Source organism: Arachis duranensis, chromosome 7 (assembly GCF_000817695.3).
Source record: "Arachis duranensis cultivar V14167 chromosome 7, aradu.V14167.gnm2.J7QH, whole genome shotgun sequence".
In the NCBI taxonomy this organism is placed as follows: domain Eukaryota; kingdom Viridiplantae; phylum Streptophyta; class Magnoliopsida; order Fabales; family Fabaceae; genus Arachis; species Arachis duranensis.
In genome coordinates, this window is record NC_029778.3 from 224712 (window position 1) to 243711 (window position 19000).

The 19000-nt window shown below is 36.6% G+C and overlaps 3 protein-coding genes and 1 long non-coding RNA gene across 11 annotated transcripts; all 4 read left to right on the forward strand.

The window, feature by feature from the left end:
• The first annotated feature begins 482 nt into the window (after positions 1-482).
• Positions 483-3533, forward strand: LOC127740700 (uncharacterized). Of its 3 annotated transcripts, none has more exons than XR_008001516.1 (5): positions 483-896; positions 1583-1672; positions 2558-2607; positions 2714-2969; positions 3083-3533. XR_008001516.1 is itself a non-coding variant. In XM_052252245.1 (5 exons), exons 3-5 carry the CDS (start codon positions 2563-2565, stop codon positions 3249-3251), a joined length of 483 nt encoding a protein of 160 aa, XP_052108205.1. In that variant the 5' UTR covers positions 483-896; positions 1583-1672; positions 2558-2562; the 3' UTR covers positions 3252-3533. The 3 variants fall into 3 exon arrangements, 2 of the variants coding, with proteins under 2 accessions (XP_052108205.1, XP_052108207.1); XM_052252245.1 differs by having other exon boundaries at positions 3070-3533; XM_052252247.1 differs by lacking the exon at positions 1583-1672 and having other exon boundaries at positions 3070-3533.
• A 110-nt stretch (positions 3534-3643) lies between these two features.
• LOC127740701 (uncharacterized) lies at positions 3644-4790 on the forward strand. The gene is made up of 3 exons (XR_008001517.1): positions 3644-3948; positions 4031-4159; positions 4667-4790. It is a non-coding gene; the product is annotated as an uncharacterized LOC127740701 (long non-coding RNA).
• Positions 4791-4875: 85 nt separating this feature from the next.
• Positions 4876-8881, forward strand: LOC127740699 (uncharacterized). Of its 6 annotated transcripts, XR_008001515.1 has the most exons (11): positions 4876-5028; positions 5139-5225; positions 5521-5589; positions 5676-5783; positions 5874-6154; positions 6313-6393; positions 6509-6575; positions 6666-7074; positions 7633-8348; positions 8435-8531; positions 8624-8881. XR_008001515.1 is itself a non-coding variant. In XM_052252241.1 (9 exons), exons 4-8 carry the CDS (start codon positions 5729-5731, stop codon positions 6937-6939), a joined length of 804 nt encoding a protein of 267 aa, XP_052108201.1. In that variant the 5' UTR covers positions 4876-5028; positions 5139-5225; positions 5518-5589; positions 5676-5728; the 3' UTR covers positions 6940-7074; positions 7633-8069. The 6 variants fall into 6 exon arrangements, 5 of the variants coding, with proteins under 5 accessions (XP_052108201.1, XP_052108200.1, XP_052108203.1 ...); XM_052252241.1 differs by lacking the exons at positions 8435-8531; positions 8624-8881 and having other exon boundaries at positions 5518-5589; positions 6308-6393; positions 6468-6575; positions 7633-8069; XM_052252240.1 differs by lacking the exons at positions 8435-8531; positions 8624-8881 and having other exon boundaries at positions 6308-6393; positions 6468-6575; positions 7633-8069.
• Positions 8882-12676: 3795 nt separating this feature from the next.
• On the forward strand, positions 12677-16848 carry LOC107496170 (protein FAR1-RELATED SEQUENCE 5). The gene is made up of 2 exons (XM_016117375.3): positions 12677-15329; positions 16384-16848. Exons 1-2 carry the CDS (start codon positions 13110-13112, stop codon positions 16555-16557), a joined length of 2394 nt encoding a protein of 797 aa, XP_015972861.1. The 5' UTR covers positions 12677-13109; the 3' UTR covers positions 16558-16848.
• Positions 16849-19000: the final 2152 nt, after the last annotated feature.

A 19000-nucleotide genomic window follows, 5' to 3' on the forward strand; every position in this document is an offset into this window, starting at 1 on the left:
TAATACAGTAATGCTACACATCTATATAATTTTGTATCCATGTCCATCCAAGCTGGCCCAACACAAAAAAAACCTAATACCATTAAATGAGAGTGTATTACACGCACCCAACCCTTTCCCCCGAAATGTTAACATTCATTCGCGCTTCATTATGAAAAAACGTTCCTTCTTCAACTTTGAAAAACCGCTACTGAAAAATTTCGAATCACTCTCAAAATCTCTCAAACTTCACTCGTATTCTCTGCGAAAACCAGTTCTGAAAACGAACCGGACCGGCCAGTTCGATCGGATTAACCGAGAACCGGTCTTCTAGCCAGTCCGGTTAACATAAAAAACCGCTTGACGAAAAACCTGTGAAAAAACTGGTCGAACCGGCAATAAACCGGTAGACTGGTGGAACCAGACGGTTTTTTAACGGTTTTATAGCTCAGCATATAAAAAGGCTGAGAGCAGCATCCTTCTCAGTTTCCTTCCCTCGCACAAAAATGGAACCCTAACCCACTATCCCTCTATCTCTCAGCAACCAACAGCAGCAGCCACTGCCTCCGTCGCCGCCGAACTCTTCTCGTCAGCCAAAGGGTGCCGTTGCGCCGGCAGTGACGGACAGAGGGTCAGATCGAAGTCCTTGGCCGTCGATCCTCTTCTCCTTCACGCCATCACCTCTGTACTTGCATGTCGAAGCTCGTTGCCGTCTTCTACTCTTCTCTACATCGTCGTCGTGGTTGTGGACTTGTAGATCGAGGAGCTGTCAGTTTGAATCCTATCCTCGTCTCTATCTCGCCGTTCTACCCTCCCCGGCAAATGAGTTTCGTTCCTCCCTCGTCTTGGTCTCTGTCTTTGTCTCGCCATTCCTCCCTCGTCTCTGTTTCTGTCTCACCGTTCCTCCTTTGCTAGCAGTTGAGTTTTGTTCCAACCTCGTCTGTCTCTGTCTCTATCTCTGGTTTTATTATTCTGAGTTTTTGTTTTTGTATGATTCTGGAACCGAGTAATGTTTATGATTATGAGTATGCACGACTGAAATCTATGTTTGATTCTGAGTTACTGTGATTATTGAGTTGTTGTTCTTTGATGATTGAGTTGCTGTTCTTTTGTGTTTTTTTTCTAAGTTAGGGTTATTGGGGGTGTGATTTGCTGAACTTGAATTGTGAGTGTCCTTGGATTGTGAGTGTATCTAAATTTCAATTTCTGATGGTTGAGTTGCTGAATTTTCTTATGCTTTTGGATTTTCTAGCTTGTATAGTTGTATGTATTTGGATTGGGAGTGATTATTCTGGGTATTTATATTGATCATTTTATTAGAATCTGAGAGTTAATTAGAAATTAAAATTTTTTAATATTTAATTATTTATGCTAATTATTATTTATGTTAATTATTTTTCTAGGTATTTATATTGATCATTTTATTAGAATATGAGAGTTAATTGGAAATTAAAAATTTTTAATATTTAATTATTTATGTTAAGTATTATTTATGTTAATTATTTTAATTATATATTAAATTTTTAATAATTTTATTATATATTTAATTAAACCGGTCTAACCACGGTTCGACCTCGGTTGAACCATTAAACCATTAAACCAGTTACTTGACCGGTTTAATGACCGGTTCGATTTTCACAACCTTGGCGAAAACCACTACTGGAGAAGAAAACAAGAATAGAGACTGTGAAAGGTATGATAAAAATTACTGTTCATTTAAAATCTCGTAATCTCGCATTTCTCCTAGTTGCATTTTAGGTTTACTGGATTGAGTTCCTTCGTTTAGTAGATCGACTTATTCTGAATCAAATTTTTTGCGTAACTAGGGCATAGGAATGAAAATTTCTTCTTATTTTCATTCAGTTCAATGGAGTTGGTAATTTTGATTCACTTGATTGTTAGTCTATTCAATTGAGTCATTTTGCATGCAGAAATGCTTTTGTTGCTGATTGAATGTTTATCACGTTTTATTCACAACATGAATGGTGTTCTGTTCAGTGGGCTTGGTGATTTTCGTTCACTTGATTGTTAGTGTCTTCAGGTATGTCCTTTTGCATGCAGAAATATTTTTCTTGATAATTGAATGTGTATCACGTTTTATTCAGCACATTAATTTCGTTTGGTTCAGTGGAGTTGGTCATTTTTATTCACTTGAATGTTAGTGTGTTCAGTTGAGTCCTTTTCTTGACGATTAAATATTTATCACATTTTATTCAAAACATGAATGGTGTTCAGTTCGGTGCAATTGGCCTTTTTCATTCACTTGATTGTTAGTGTGTTCAGTTGAGTCATTTTATTGCTGATTGAATGTTTATCACATTTTATTCAAAACATGAAATATATTCAGTTTAGTGAAGTTGCTAATTTTAATTTACTTGATTGTTAGTGTGTTCTGTTAGGTTCTTTTGCATGCAGAAATACTTTTCTAGTTGTTTCATTATTTATCACGTTTTATCAGTACATCAAGGGAATTCGGTTCAGTGGGTTTGGACATTTTTATTCACTTGATTAAAATATGCATGCTTGTGCTTGTCGGTATATTAAGTGAAGTAGTGACCAAATTTTTTTGTCCTTACAGCAAAAATGAAGAAGACAATGGTAACAAAGAAGGAGAAGCCGCACTATAACGTAAGCATATGTACACATTAAATATATTTATCGCCTTTCATTCGAATAAACTCTATTTTGTATTATATATATATATATCTTGACATACTATTTCGAAACCTTGCAGAAAACTCACAATCTCAGATGTCAGACTAAGGCAATAGCAACAGTGTTCAAGAATTTGAGTCTGGAAAAGAAAGATATAGTTGAAGAAATGGGATTCGGTGCACTGGCACATGTCCCGGAAATGAACATCTCTCACGCCCTCTTGAGAGAGTTGATAGCTTGCTATGATGACTATTATGGATGCCTGAACACTTTCCACGGAAAAATATACATAACACCTGATAAGGTAGCAGCTGCGCTGGGCATAAATCACGGTGGTAATACACTTTATATCTAGTGCTTATTTCGGTTGATTCCTTGCTATATTTTTGGTTCACTTGTGTAGAAAAAATAAAACTGAGCCTATCCTGAAAAAAGTTGACTACGGTAGACTGAATGAGGCAGACAAGCAAATTATTGATGGCTTCAAATGTGTTATGTTAGCTTCTTTGATAAAATCTGTCCTCGAAATGAGTATTGATGGGGAGGAGAACCGGCAGAAATTTTGGAGAACTTTTGTTGTCTTCGTCCAGAAGAGTTCCTACTACCGACAACGGTAAGCATGGTCTCCCCAATCCATAAGCAGCCTGCCCTTCGTGTGGACAACATTCGACAGTGGGATTGGACAAATCATGTCCTCAGCTTCTTGAGGAAGGGCATTGAAAATGGGAGAAAGGGGAAGAAACAGTCCATTGATGGCTGTGTGTTTGTTTTGATGCTGATTTATTTCCATGAAGCTAAGTTCCCTTGCTTGGATGCAGCTGATACTCCAGGGCCACCGTGGGTGGCCCACTAGACACTGAAGATGATGCTTGATTAGATTTCTCAGGAAGTAACTGATACAATGGTAAATTAAGCAAAAGTTTCTCTTGAAATTTTCGTTCAAATGCTTCTAAAATACTCTGCTAATTGAATCAGCTTGTATTTCAGGGACTTTTGTGCAAAGCACAATCAAGGGAGAAAAAGAAAAAAAAAAGAAAAGAAGGTGGAGAAGAAACAAGTTTTTCTGAAGGGGAAAGAAAAGGGAAAGCAAAAGAAAGAAGAAAAGAAAATTGTTTTTCTGGATTCTTCTTCGAAAGAAGACAGTTTTTCCGATTCCGAATCCGAATCAATATCTGAGAAAACACTGTCAGCCGAGAGAACAAGACAACGGAGGCTAGTTAAAAAATAAAACATTGTTCCGACGGATTCGGAAACAACAAGTGAAACTGAAAGCAGTTCCACGGATTCAGAAAGCAGAAGTGAATCTGAAAACCAGTAAGCTTGATGTTCATATTGGTTTTGTTTTGCTTGTATTTGGTTAAAATTGTTCTTATGTGCTTGTTCTTATGTATTGTAGAGAAGAAGAAGAAATTGAAAAATAAGCAACAAAGAAAAGAAAACAACCACAAAAAGTGGTTAAAAAAGAAAGCAAAAAAAGGAAGCCTGTGCCGACGGATTCAGAGAGCACAAGCAAATCTGAAAGCCAGTAAGTATTGAATGATGTTCATTTATGTGATTGTATGATGTTCATCTGGTTTAGTTTTGCTTTTCTTTGCTGAAAATTGTTTATGTATGCTTGTTAAGTAAATTACAAATGTGGTATTGTTTAGTGGAGTTGGTCAAGTTGATTCATTTGATTGTCAAGTGTTTAGTTGAGTCCTTTTACATACAGAAATATTTTTCTTGATGATTGAATATGTATCATGTTTTATTCAGCACGTGAATTGTGTTCGGTTAAGTGGAGTTGGTCATTTTCGTTCACTTGATTGTTAGTTTCTTCAATTATGTCCTTTTGCATGCAGAAATATTTTTCTTGATGATTCAATGTGTATCATGTTTTATTCAGCACATTAATTTGATTCGGTTCAGTGGAGTTGGTCATTTTCGTTCACTTGATTGTAGTGTCTTCGGTTAGGTCCTTTGGCATGAAAAAATATTTTTCTTGCTGATATTGTTTGCCGGTATAAATTTGATGTGTTTGTATGTGTTGCAGAGAAAAAGAAATAAAAAAAACTCCGACAGTAAAGAGAAAACAACCGGAGAGGGGTGCAAAAAAAAACCAAATCAAGCAAGCTTGTTCTGACAGATTCAGAGAGCAAAACTGAATCTGAAAGCGAGTAAGTTTCTGAAATCATATCTTGGGTTATTTGATACATTTATTTTAGCTTCATTGATACTTATTTTATGTATTTTCAGAAGTGAACGAGTAAGGGTTAGCGCTGCCGAAAGAAGAAGAGAGGCGTTGCAGCTGTTAAGAGAAAAGAGAGCAAAGAGAAGAAATGATGGAGCTCAGACAACAAACGTTGCTCCGGATCACTTTGACTTGACAGAGATGTGAAATGATTTATCTAAGACGTAAGATTTGGTTTCTTATATCGTGTTCTTTTTCTTTGTTTGCTAACTTTTCCTAAAACCTCTTCTAATTCCTCTGGATTCACTGAGTAATATGTATTTATTTTGCTTAGACTGCCGACTGTAAATTTGGGTAGTGAACCTCTCTTACAGACTCAGACGAGCTCCACACCGTCTATAAATGCCCCAACCAATACCAGGTAAATTCGTTCATTGCAAGCTTTATTTTCAGTTCAGTGGATTGCAAAAATTAATTTGATGTGTTTCAAGACCTCTGCTTTTAATCTTGGTTGCTAATTTTAATTTTGTATCTTTTTTATTAGGAAAAATACCCAAAAAACTCCGGTAAAAGTTTTTAGAAGAAAGAAAATCCATCAAAAATAGAGTTTAAAAACTCCACCTGTCTAAATTGAAAATATTTATATTGGTCTTTTAGATTTAGGTAATAATTTTTGTTTAATTAATCACATAGAATTTGTGTTTAAATGTCAGTAGCACTATACCTGATCCTGACCTACAAATCATTGAGGTTCGAGAAGAAACTCGTTCTCAACCTTTGGAAATGTGAGTTTTTTAATGTGCAGATTTTGGTTTCTCGGTACCTATTCTAATTGTTCAACGTTGACTTCTTACTTGTTCACATTCCTTAGACTTCCTATTGCGGTGTCTCTTCTGAGTTCTCTTAAGGAAGAGTTAATAAAAGATGACTTTACCTTTGTCCCTTCGAAAATTCAAACACAAGAAACTTCTGTTAATGAGTAAGTTATACATAAAATTATTTTTATTAATTTTAATGGCATAGGATAATAATTTAGGGTCATTGTCGAACTGTTTTCTATTTAATGCAGCAGCCCTCCGAAACCGCAATAGTAGCCCTGCAAAGAAGCACCAGCACGACAATCAGAACAAGAAGCACCTGTCGATGTATAAGTTTTACTGCTTGTTTAAAACTGGGAAATTTTGGTTCATTACATGCTTTACTTGTGGATCATTTGAATCCACAAATCAATTCAACGTGTTCTTATATTGGACTCTCTTCTGTTTGTTACAGCTGCCCTCCGAAACCCAAAAAGCAAGCTGGTGGGGAATCTTTCCTGATGAAGACGGAGCCAGAACCTCCATTGAATGTGTAAGTTTTAATTAATATCATTTTTTATAATCTTTCATGTTATATGATATTACTTTTTCATTGTTCCTTTAAGTTGTAATTAGAATTCTTTTTATTAGTTTTAATGGTACATGATAATAATTACGGATCGTTATTGAACTCTTTTCTGTTTAGTGCAGCAGCCCTCTCGAAGAAAAACAGCAAGCGTGCCAAGAAGCTTTGGCGGCACGGCAATTGGAAGAAGAAGCACAACCTGATTTGTAAGTTTTTTATTGTTCAAATCTGGATAATTTTTGTTCATTACATGGTTTAATTGTGGTTCAATTGAATCCAGAAATCAATTACTCTCTTCTGCTTGTTACAACTGCCCTTCAGAATCGGAAAAACAGGCCGCCGAGGGATCTTGCCCAAGGAAGACGGAGCTAGAACGTCCGTTGAATGTGTAAGTTTTAATTAATATTATTTTTTTGTTAGCTTTCGTGTTATATGATATTACTTTTTCATTATTGCCTAATCCTCCGTCGTCTTACAGTGCTGCTCGTCCTTCTTTGTGGAAACATGATGCACCTTCGTTCTACCTTGGCATAAGTCCCCTGACATCTCAACCAACTCCCCCGACCTCTCAGCCGACGGTGTCACAGCTTGAAATCCTAGCAGAGGCAGTGGTAGATGCTGGGGTAACAACGGCATTGAAATTTTCTGAAGCAACAAGTGCCGAGCCGAGCTTCATAGCCGCTGAAGTGTACAAAACTTCGGAGAAAGAGAAAGAAGTCACAGAGGAGCCAAAGGAAAAGTGTTATCATTAGATGACACATGTGAAAGAAACCAAAGATAGTACCAACGAATATGACCCCATACTCATCTTGAAGCATCAAGCGAATTTCGAGGGGGTTAGACATCATTTCATGTCTCTAATGCCGGAACAACATGTGAAAAGCACGGTAAGTTCTTTGCCTATTGTGTTAATGTTAATGATTTTTCTAAAGACTCTTATACCGCATATCTCGTAAATTTTCTTCTTGTAGGCAGTCAATGCACATTGCATGATTCTCAACGACATAAAATGTCCTTGGTTTCAAAAAGATATATACTGTGTGCCGACGGATATTGTGGTAAGCCAAATTTTTTATTCCCTGCCGATTGAATGTTTATTACGTTTTATCCAAAACATGAATGGAGTTCTGTTCAGTGGAGTTGGTCAAGTTGATTCATTTGATTGTCAAGTGTTCAGTTGAGTTCTTTTGCATGCAGAAATATTTTTCTTGATGATTGAATGTATATCACATTGTATTCAGCACATGAATGGTGTTCAGTTTATTGGAATTGATCATTTTGATTCATTTGATTGTTAGTGTCTTGAGTTGGGTCCTTTGGCATGCAGACAAGTTTTTCTTGATGGTTAAATTTTTATCACGTATTATTCAAAACATGAATGGTGTTTTACTGGTTCTGATAAATAATTTGGTTTATTTGTGATTTAACTGAGGTTCATTTTGCAGATGTTTATATTGGGAACCCATGACGAGAAATACATTGATCCAAAGACCAACAAGGCCTACTGAATGGATGTCGATCGATATGCACACTATCGCTAATTTCTTGACAAAAGAAAACTCGCATCGCATCCATTTGTAAGTTGTGATTTCTAAAACTTCTTTGATAATTCTCTTGTTTGCTATCGTTTGGACCGAGATATTCTATCGTTTTTCCAAACTTCAGCTGCTTGTGCCGATTTGCAATGGACGACACTGGTGGTTGTGGATTGTCGATGTCCGGAAAAAGACATTCTATGTGCTTGACCCTGTGAACAAGAACAAAGTTGAAATACGTGATTTGAGAATTAAATTGAACAAATTTGTTGTAAATTATTAAATATTTTTCTTGCTTATTGAATGTTTATCACATTTTATTCAAATCATGATTGGTGTTCGGTTCAGTGGAGTTGCTGATTTTGATTCACCAGATTGCTATGTGTTCACTTGGGTTCTTTTGCATGCACAAAATGTTTCTCTTACTGATTGAATGTTTATCACGTTTTATTCAGAACATGAACAAGGTTCGGTTCATTGTAGCTGCTAATTTTCATTCACTTTTTGTATCCCTTTCAAGGATTAATAATCTCCCAGATGAGGGTTTACGTTGGGGCGAAACCTTTAATGGAGGATGGAGAGGGAGAAGAAGCAGAGTATATTAGATTGAATGGTCAATGTACAAGGTAAAAATCTTTCTCTTCTATAGTGCTATTTTTAGTGTGTTTTATTTTGTATACTATTAATCGTATTTTACTTAATTCTTGCTTAGCTATGATTGTGCAATATACGTCATGAAATAGCTTGAAACAATTGATCCTCGAAAGATCAAAAGAGGGAAAAGGTATCAATATAAAGCTTGGACACAAGTAAGTAGTTTCTAAATTAATGAAATTCTTTGATTTCTTATTTCATTTGGGTTCATTTATTATGTAACTAATTCCTTTCAATTGAATTGTAGCAAGAGATTGATGCCTTCAGGCTTGAATATGGTCCAAATATTCTGTTGTACAAACTGAACAAAATCAGAGACCAAGTGATAAGGGGATCTGAAGCAATAAGACTTCCGAAGCCATCTGCTACTCTCTCCAACCCTTAATGTAAATTCACGTCTGGGGATATATATAGTAAATAGGATATACTTTGTTTCACTGGTTGTAATTAATATTATTTTGTTTAACTTGTTTAAAAAAGCAAACACTGCTTCTTTTAATGTATATATGTGAATATTAATGTAAATGTTAATGTATATATCTAATGTATATATCTGATTCAAGATGGATTAGTCCTTGTCGTGTCGGTTTGAGATGTTAATGTATATATCTATTAGAACTATCTGGCTGCTGTTTTGTTCCAAGTTTACAGTGAATAGAATCAGGGTATTTATCAAACATTAAGACTCCCAAAAACACAAATAAAATGAAAAAATTCATATATCAATATAACAGAGAGAAAATTTGAAAAAAATGTATATATCAGTATTCAGTTTCAAAAACACCTGAACTCTTTGACATAATAGAATAAATTGACTATTAAATAAACCAAAAAGTAACTATTCAATAAAGAATTTCAAAAGCTAATATCAAATACATAAAAGTGACTATTTAATAAAGACTAACACTAGTAAAAAATTAACCCTCCTATAAATTTAGTGAACCGAAATTTGCACATACATGAATAGAAATTTATGTTAATAAAAACTAAAACTCCTGTAACCCTCTTCGGGATAATTCATATCCGGTGTATTGTAAAGGCTGGAGCTTGACTGAATCGTTGATCCGCCGTTTAAAAGGTTCAGCTGCAAGAGAGAAAATATATTGTATATTAGCAAAATGCACAAATAATTTTTTTCCTAATCGAAAGGAAATCAGTTTTAGCTCACTTGGAGCTGACTTTTTCTATTTCTTCGTGGCGTTTGAGATATTTTTTTCCAGGTTTGATCCCAGTCTGTTCTTGGGCCGAACTCTTGTTTTGACATGTGGCGGGCTTTGAAGGTCGTTCACGTCGCTCAACATTGCTTCTTCATGGGAAAATGAACTCTTTTCTTTGCTTCTCTCTTGATATTCTTGCATATCGGCCATGACATTGTCAAAGGGTCGATGCGGAATTTCTGTCAACTCCTTGGACTCTGATGCAAATTCGTAGATATTGTGCAAGCGAAACCCCAAATTGTCGAATCTCTTGCTTCTCGGCTCCAGTAGAGGCTCGCCTTGACTGTTCTGGATGTGTGTATGCCGCCTCTTTATGTTCTTTCTCCAGCATTCAGTATGTATTTCGGTGCCACATTATCTACTCGCTCGAAGCTTAGCATGCTCAGAGAATGGCGGCACAGTATGCCCCTTGACTTGAACAGCAGCCACTGGCACTTTACCTCTCGTGATACTATGTCGTAGGTGATGAAAAAATTGTTGCATGTGGAGTTAGAAACCTGCTCTACGACTTTGTATGTTGTGAAACCTAGAGTGGAATTCACTAATCTTGTGATGCAATTCACATTTTCTATGAATTGTCCTTGAACTTTTCTGAACTTCTCATGGGTATACACGTGTTGAAACTGGGTCTCTATTGTTGATTTTGTTGCACACGGTATCACGGTGTGAAAATTTGTGCATCGAATTCTCTCTCTTTTTGCTCTCTGCTTGCTAGGCAATTATCGTATTGCTTCACGAATTGACTCAGGGAGCTGTTGCGTGTGATGAACTTGTTGAAAAATGCGTGCATGCTCTCGCTCTTTTGTGTGCTTCTCATCCCGGTCCAGAAGTGGTGATCCAGGTAAACTGAAATCCATATATGGTGATCTTCGTATAGCTCTGCAGAATGAACCGAAAACATGAGTCAGCATGAACTGAAATCTGTGCACGTTTTAACCGAAAAAGTAACGGCATGAAAATAATTCGAATTAAAACCTCGGTTACCTGAGAGCTACTTGTTGCCTCCGAGACCGTACTTTGTGAGAAAATCGTTCCAGTTTATGTCGAATGCGTCTTTTGTGAATGAGTTCCAAATGACGTGGCTCATCTCTTGTTTGATTTTTTTGTGTCGCCTGTAGCTGTTTAGTTTGCTTGAAATTTTCTTCATGATGTGCTAGATGCACCACTGGTGAATTGTTGTTGGCATGCACATCTCGATGGCCCTTTGCATTGATGCGCATTGGTCAGTGAGAATGTCTTTTGGTGCCTTCCCTCCCATGCAACGGAGCCAACACTCGAATAGCCATTTGAATGATTGGATGTCCTCGTTTTTCATAAGGGCGCATCCGAGAAGTGTCGACTGATCGTGGTGATTCACGCCCACAAAAGAACCAAAACCAGATTGTACTTGCATAAATGGACACTCTCACAAAGTGATGAACTGAAATGTGTGGATTTGGTGAAAGTAAAGTCTCAATTTGGGTGAACCGAATACCTGTTTGAGTTGTAGGTGGTGTCAAATGAAACCACGTCTCCGAAATACTCGCATGCAACCCTGCTTCTTGCGTCGGCCCAGAATGTATTTTTGATGAGTGATCACCTTCAAGGTTGAGCTCGAAAAAGAAATTTTGGTACTTCCCGAATTCTTTGGCATCGTCTTGTTCGAAAATATTCCGTACTTCCCTTGTGATATAATTCCTCACGGCTTTTTCTATAAAACTTAGTTCCCGGTGACTGCCGGCTGCTGCTATGAATGATTGGTAAGTTTTGCTCTGTCTGATTTCGGCTTTCTCATTAGTTTCGATGGTGCGACGGACGAACATGTTTAGCTCCCTGTGTTATTTGAGCATCTCTGCCCGGTCTGAACAGTAAGGGTATGAGTGATTCAGAACGACTTTGGAAATTGTCCAGAGACCGACGTCCTTCAATATATGTACGTAGATCCTGGCTAGACAGTTTATGCCGGCTGAGAAATTTGTCTTCAGAGTAGGAGATATCTTGGATTTCCACCCCCTCTCTACTGCATATGATTAGTTGATTCTTAATCTCGTCTCCCTTCCAAGTCGTGTTCCTTATTTTGGTAGAAAAATAGGCAAGTTTGGAATAATTTTGTAGAACTTTTCGGCTTCTTCTAGTGTCTTGAAAATCATCCCGACCTTTGGGACAAATTGTTCATCCACAATACACCTGGTCTACAGAATGAACCGAACATGTTATTATGGTGAAATAATGGTATAGCACTAAATGAATGGAACATTATCCATTACATAAATTCAAATTCAAACAGCTTTCTGCATAATGAATCGAACACATTATTATGGTGAAACAATTGTATAGTACCGAATGAATGCAACATTATACATTATATAAAATCAAATTCAAACAACTTTCTACAAAATGAACCAAACACGTTATTATGGTGAAACAATTGTATAGTACTGAATGAATGCAACATTATTCATTATATAAAATCAAATTCAAAACACACGTGTCTACTATTTAGAGATTATCAATTCGATTCAATTCAATTCAATTCAGAACACCTGCGTCCATTAAATTCAATTCAATTCAAATTAGCTATTGCATTCCATTTAATTCTATTCAAAATTGAATAATCCAAACCTCGTCCGCTTGATTCGTTTCAGAAGAATAATCCAAATCACTTTCATTCAACTGATTTGAAGTTGAATCATTCATTGTTTCGATTGAGAAGTGCAGATCAATGAAGAAAACGAACAAGAATAGGAAGAAGATAACTGCAACGTAAGCAAATTGAAAGAAGAAAACGAAGAAGATGAGCGCGACCAGAGAAGAATGACGAAGCTTATTACGTTCAATGCAATGTAGATCAATAAAGAAGAACACGAGCAGAGAAGAACTAGGAGAGCAGAAAGTTTAGGTTGTAGCAGACATTGAACAAAAAGTTTAGGTTGCAACAGAGAAGATTTCTGTTATATATAACATGTGTATCACAAACGAGTGAGGGAGTGAAAGAGACGCATCGGACAAAAAATACTTTGATAATTTGAATGCATTTTTTACATAGATGTAGAGCATTGTTGTTAACTAATAAACCAAACCTGATGACCAGACCGATTCAGTGCAGGCAACTTGTACAAAAAGATTTTAGTACACACAGACGCCACTCTCATAACCATTTTGGGGTTTAACTACTAATCACTAGTAAAATTATAATAATCAGTTGTTTTCTTTAACAAAAGTTCGGTGCTAAGTACAGAAGGAGAGTCTTGTATGGTTGTTGGGATTCAATCCAAGATTTACACGATTTGAATCGCCTGATTTCTGGAAAGCATATTCTAGTCGCACACCACCTCTAGTATCCGATGGTGCTCTTGAATAAACCTGACACGATGCAATTACTGTCGGTCGACGGTCAGGTTTTCCCCACAGTATTTCTTTTCTTTTAGAAATTGTTTAGTTCCTCTCGTCTCCTTGTATTTTCTATATGATGTCGTATGATATGAATTCGTCCATATACGTTTATTGCCTATTCTGATATTGCAAGTAGTATTTGCGATGGATAACGAGGTGTTAGAATTTGATATTGGGCTGGAAGGAGGGGAGGGAGAATGCGAGGATGATGAGGGCGACATTGAGCACCCTATGGCTATGGCCATGGCTATCGAAGAGGATGAACTGGCTGATGCTGACAGAGGCAGAGGCACTGCCACTAGTGGTAGCGGTGGAGAAATTTACGTTCCTGAGGGTTTTGGTGCGGGTGACCTCTTAGATCTTGAACCTTACGAGGGCATGGAATTTGAGTCTGAGGAGGCTGCCAAGGCCTTCTACAATTCTTATGCCCGTCGTATCGGGTTCAGTACTCGGGTTAGCTCATCCCGGCGTTCCAGGCGCGATGGAGCCATCATACAGAGGCAATTTGTTTGTGCAAAGGAGGGTTTCCGCAACTTGAATGAGAAACGCACCAAGGATAGGGAGATCAAGCGTCCTCGAACCATTACCAGAGTCGGATGCAAAGCGGCTTTGTCGGTCAAAATGCACGACTCTGGCAAGTGGATCGTCTCTGGGTTTGTTAGGGAACACAACCACGAGCTTGTTCCACCGGATCAGGTGCACTGCCTTCGCTCTCACAGACAAATATCTGGAGCTGCCAAGACGCTAATTGATACTTTACAGGCTGCTGGAATGGGTCCTCGGAGAATTATGTCAGCACTGATCAAGGAGTGTGGTGGGATTAGCAAAGTTGGTTTTACAGAGGTTGACTGTAGGAATTACATGAGGAATAATAGGCAGAGAAGTCTAGAAGGCGACATTCAGCTTGTTCTGGATTATTTGAGACAAATGCATGCCGAAAACCCTTGTTTCTTCTATGCTGTGCAAAGTGATGAGGACCAGTCCATGAGCAATGTTTTCTGGGCCGATCCCAAGGCAAGGTTGAATTACACTTTTTTTGGTGATACCGTAACCTTTGACACTACTTACCGATCCAATAGGTATCGACTACCATTTGCTCCCTTTACTGGTGTAAACCATCATGGACAACCTGTTCTCTTTGGTTGTGCTTTCCTAATAAATGAATCTGAAGCATCATTTGTATGGCTTTTCAAGACGTGGCTTATGGCTATGTCTGGACGCCCACCATTATCAATAACAACCGATCATGATTCTGTAATTCGGTCAGCTGTACTACAAGTATTCCCTGAGACCCGCCACCGATTCTGCAAATGGCACATTTTTAAAAAATGCCAGGAGAAGTTATCTCACATTTTCCTCAAATATCCAAATTTCGAAGTTGAATTTCACAGATGTGTTAACTTGACGGAGTCAATTGAGGAATTTGAATCTTGCTGGTCAACACTCATCGATAGGTATGATCTGCGGGACCATGAATGGCTTCAAGCAATATATTCTGCTTGTAAGCAGTGGGTACCTGTATATTTGCGAGACACATTCTTTGCAGAAATGTCTATCACACAGCGAAGCGATGGCATGAACTCGTACTTTGATGGGTATGTAAATGCTTCAACCAACTTAAATCAGTTCTTCAAGTTGTATGAGAAAGCACTGGATAGTCGCAATGAGAAAGAAGTCAGAGCAGATTATGACACAATGAATAGTTCACCAGTTTTGAAGACCCCATCTCCAATGGAGAAGCAAGCATCTGAGCTTTACACACGAAAGATTTTCATGAGGTTCCAAGAGGAGCTAGTTGGGACGCTAACATTCATGGCATCCAAAACCGAGGATGATGGGGAGGTTGTTACATATCATGTAGCTAAATTTGGAGAGGATCATAAGGCATACTATGTTAAATTCAATGTTTTAGAGATGAAAGCGAGTTGTAGTTGCCAAATGTTTGAATTTTCCGGCCTTGTTTGTAGACATGTTTTGGCAGTGTTTAGAGTAACCAATGTACTCACTCTACCCGCTCATTATATATTGAAACGTTGGACGAGAAATGCCAAAAGCAGTGTAACATTAGAAGAACATTCTTGTGATATATATTCTTACTATTTGGAATCTCATACAGTTAGATATAATACCCTCAGACACGTGGCCTTTAAGTTTGTTGATGAAGGAGCAAAGTCTCCTGAGACTTATGATGTTGCAATGGGTGCTTTACAAGAAGCCACAAAAAGAGTTGTTCAAGTAATGCAAAGTGAGGGACGAATTCTCATCAACAATGGCAAAGTTAGGAGTCACTTGCAAATTGATGAAAGTCATACTAATTCCAGAAGTGGACACGAGGAAGGAAACTTGGGCCAGCATATGTCCGAGGTCAGAGTTCCATTTCCCTTTTGTTCTTTTGCTGCTGTGTTTTACTCTTCCACTCACCCAGTTAACATGAATCTTCTAGCTTCTTGTAACAACTCAAGCTTCGTTTAATATAGTTTTTCTTCCATTTGGACTTTGTATAATATATTCTTGAGTTGATTTCAATAATATTCTGAAGATTAAACTGTTTAAACTCCTCCCAAGCAATACACATGTAATTTAATTTACACGTGTATTTACAGAATTGATTAATTGAACAAAGTGAACCATGCCACCAGTTCCTTTATCATTCTGATTTTATCTCTTATCTGACTAAGCACTTTTATTTGGTTATTTCACTTTATAATATGAACATATCTAGTCATTAGTTTTCCATTTGCCTTGGGGATTGGTATTTTTCCTGTCTGATTACTGCAGCTAGTTGCCTGATGTGTACTCTTACTCCTAATTATTTGTTTAAGCGAATTGGTTTATTTGTGGCCTTTAAATACCCCCACCTTGTATTCATATTGTGTTGGATCTTGATTTATCTATAATTTTTTTTCTTCATTTTGGGAAAATAAAAGAAACCAAGCCTAGCATCGTAATATTTCTGGAGTTTGTTCTTGGTTGAGAATATATTTGAAGGCATATTTCTTGTCTTATTTTTGGGTTTTGAAGCAGTTAGTGTTGATTGCAGTGCCGTTTGGATGTTATCTGCTGTGGATTCTTATTATTTGTTTGTTTACAGCATACAAATGCACCGGGATTGGATTAGTGGTAGACGTTTTATTTTAGGTTTCATATGGGGGCAAGGAAAAAAAAAAGAGATTATGTGCGTGCTCAACATACATCATTCTACATAACCAAGTTATGTGGACTAATATCTAATTTAGCTCGAAATACTGTAAATTGCCGTTTCTACCTTCTGCCAATTTTTGGGGCAGAAACATGAATTGATTTAGTTTACCTGTTAAAGGTGTCGAATGGGGCATTGAGGTCCATCTATTATTTCTTTGAAAAAGTGTATGTCATTATACTTATTTTTTTTTTAACTTCATTGCGTCATATCTTGCAGGATGACATGGACAAGAGCATTAGAGAACTTATGAATGAGCTTGAGTTTGCAAATCGAAAGTGTGAAATTTACCGGTCCAACCTGCTCTCAGTTTTGAAAGCTGTTGAGGATCATAAGTTAGAGTTGTCAATTAAGGTGGAAAACATCAAGATAAGCATTAAAGATGGCCTCTAAGGACTTCGGAGGAAAACATAGTAACAGATAGGAAACAAATGAAAAAGCTACTTCTGGAATAAAAAGAACGGAAAGTCACTTTTGCTTGGGCAGTACAGCCGCACCTCTTAGGCATTTAGTTTTTGATAAATTTGTTAGTATTTGCCGACCCCGTTATAAAGAATAAGTAAGTATTGTCTACGGTGTTCATTATATCAAAGCTAAACATTCATGGTTGAAGTTTATAAGTACGTTTAGATTTGTATATTATCTATAACAATATATATAAAGAGCATCATTGAGAACAATTCTTTTCGAGTAAACTAAGCTATATGCCCGTGCATTGCACCGAATACAATGGAGAGGGATGGTGTAAAATTAAGATATTATCACCATTAAATTTGTGAAAAAATTATAAAAATTATTATTATTATTATTATTATTATTATTATTATTATTATTTAGAAATATAAGCCGTTAATAATACAAGGAGAAAGGAGTCGCATTTTTGTTTATAATGCCGCTCACTTTAAGAACGATTTTTTTAACAAGTTCCATTTTTTTTATAATACCACCCACTTAACGAATATGTTTTTAGTATATATTTACATGAATTTAAAAAGAAAAAGTGTCACTTGCATTTAAATAATATCACCTATTTTTTTATATTCAATTATATTTTAGTTTTATATGCTTGTGTTGAAACATTATTTTTTTCTCTCATCGCATGATTATTTATTTCTGTGATAGTCTATTATTATTTTATATATGTTATGTTCATACCCTAATCCAAAACATAAAATCAGGTCCGATACAAATAAAAGGCTCAACTTATAAGGTGGCCTCTAATTCCTACCCGACCTCTTTGAGAGGTCGGACACCGACAGAAAGGTCCAGCTCAACTTGCCCAAGCAAGTAACTGCTTCTGGATATCCATCCGCTACATCTAGATGGGAGATCTTAACAGATTTTCAAGATAAAGGGAACAGTTATCCATCAATAAAGATGGAACTACTCCAACAAAGGTGATAATCTATTCTACTATAAATACATTGACACCCATCAGGTATATTCACGTTCTAATCTACTAAAAACTTGCCTAAAGCCCTTGTTAATTTAAGCATCAGAGTCTTTTGCAAGTACTGATGCGTGAACATCTTTCTTATCTTTTCCTAGTGAATTTACATTTGAATTATTAAGTTTAATCAAGATTTAAATACTTTTTAGCCACTATGAATGCTACTTTGAGTTGTGTGAAATTCTGTTTATTTCAAATAGCATTTGGATAGATTTGACGGAGTTTTATAGAAGAAGAGGGAGAAAGTGGATGATGCTGTCAACCCTGACTTCCTTACACTCCAACAGGAATAACTTAAGTTATAGAGGTTCAATTGATGTGATTCCAGTGGCATTGGAAAGCTAACTTCCAGAGCGTTCTAACAATATAAAATAGTCTACACTTCCTTCAAAGACACACGGACAAGGTGGCGCCTAACTTAGAATTTCCCAAGTTAGGTGCCTAACTTAGAATTTCCAAAGTTAGGCGCCATGATCATAAAATGCTCAAAGTTCATTCAGCCAAGGTGGTGCCTAACTTGGAATTTCCCAAGTTAGACGCCATATGAAGAAGCCAACTTCAAGTTCCACTCTTCCAAGGCCATGCCTAACTTCAAAAATTTGAAGTTAGGCGCCAGTTCAGGAGTCAACCATGGTCCCGCATCCATCAATTATTATGCTCGAAGATTTTATTTAATTTTGATTAAAATTTATTTTATTTATAAATAGAAAAAGATATTATTTAGTTTTAAAGAATATATTTTACATTAATTAGGTTAGATATAAAAGGAAAAAATTTCATCCCTTCGGGGATTTCTCTTTTACGCATCTCATTACACACTTTACTGTTTTTCTGAATCCTAGTCTTCTTTCTGAGCCATGAACAACTAAATCTTCACTGTTAAGGTCATGAGCTCTGTTCATTGTATGGATTGATACTATTACTCTTCTATTTTAATTACTGTTTTTATTTCAATTTCAAGAATTTTTTTCGTTCTTCATCCTATGAATCTGTGTGGAACGGAAGTATGACCCTTATTCTATTTGAGTTCTTGTAAACCTTGGAAAAGCAATTTATTTGAACAACAGTTTGAAAATAATTTTTCCTAAATTTCTCACTATCTGGACTTAACGGGATACGTGACATATAATCCTCTTATATTTGGATAATTAGGATTTTTGTGGATACTAATTTTGAACTTAACACTCTAATTGGAATCAAATGACCAAGGAATTGGCGGTTGATGAAGGTTAGAGGAGACTAGAAAGGTCTAAAGAATTAGGGTTTAGTCACATATAGTTTGCCATGAATTAAATCTTACATGATTAAAATAGTTGGTAAGAAAAGTTAATCTGAAAAATAAACATCTCTGAAACCTTAACTGTTCTCTCATATAATCTTCACACC

Excerpts from the sequence above, each read along its gene's own strand:
- LOC127740700 (XM_052252245.1), top strand. The coding sequence starts at position 2,563 with ATGAAGAAGACAATGGTAACAAAGAAGGAGAAGCCGCACTATAAC. Across the intron at positions 2,608-2,713 it reads AGGAGAAGCCGCACTATAAC|AAAACTCACAATCTCAGATG; the intron begins GTAAGCATATGT and ends GAAACCTTGCAG. Across the intron at positions 2,970-3,069 it reads GCTGGGCATAAATCACGGTG|TTGACTACGGTAGACTGAAT; the intron begins GTAATACACTTT and ends TCCTGAAAAAAG.
- LOC127740699 (XM_052252241.1), top strand. The coding sequence starts at position 5,729 with ATGACTTTACCTTTGTCCCTTCGAAAATTCAAACACAAGAAACTTCTG. Across the intron at positions 5,784-5,873 it reads CAAGAAACTTCTGTTAATGA|CAGCCCTCCGAAACCGCAAT; the intron begins GTAAGTTATACA and ends TATTTAATGCAG. Across the intron at positions 6,576-6,665 it reads CTAGAACGTCCGTTGAATGT|TGCTGCTCGTCCTTCTTTGT; the intron begins GTAAGTTTTAAT and ends GTCGTCTTACAG.
- LOC107496170 (XM_016117375.3), top strand. The coding sequence starts at position 13,110 with ATGGATAACGAGGTGTTAGAATTTGATATTGGGCTGGAAGGAGGGGAG. Across the intron at positions 15,330-16,383 it reads TGGGCCAGCATATGTCCGAG|GATGACATGGACAAGAGCAT; the intron begins GTCAGAGTTCCA and ends CATATCTTGCAG.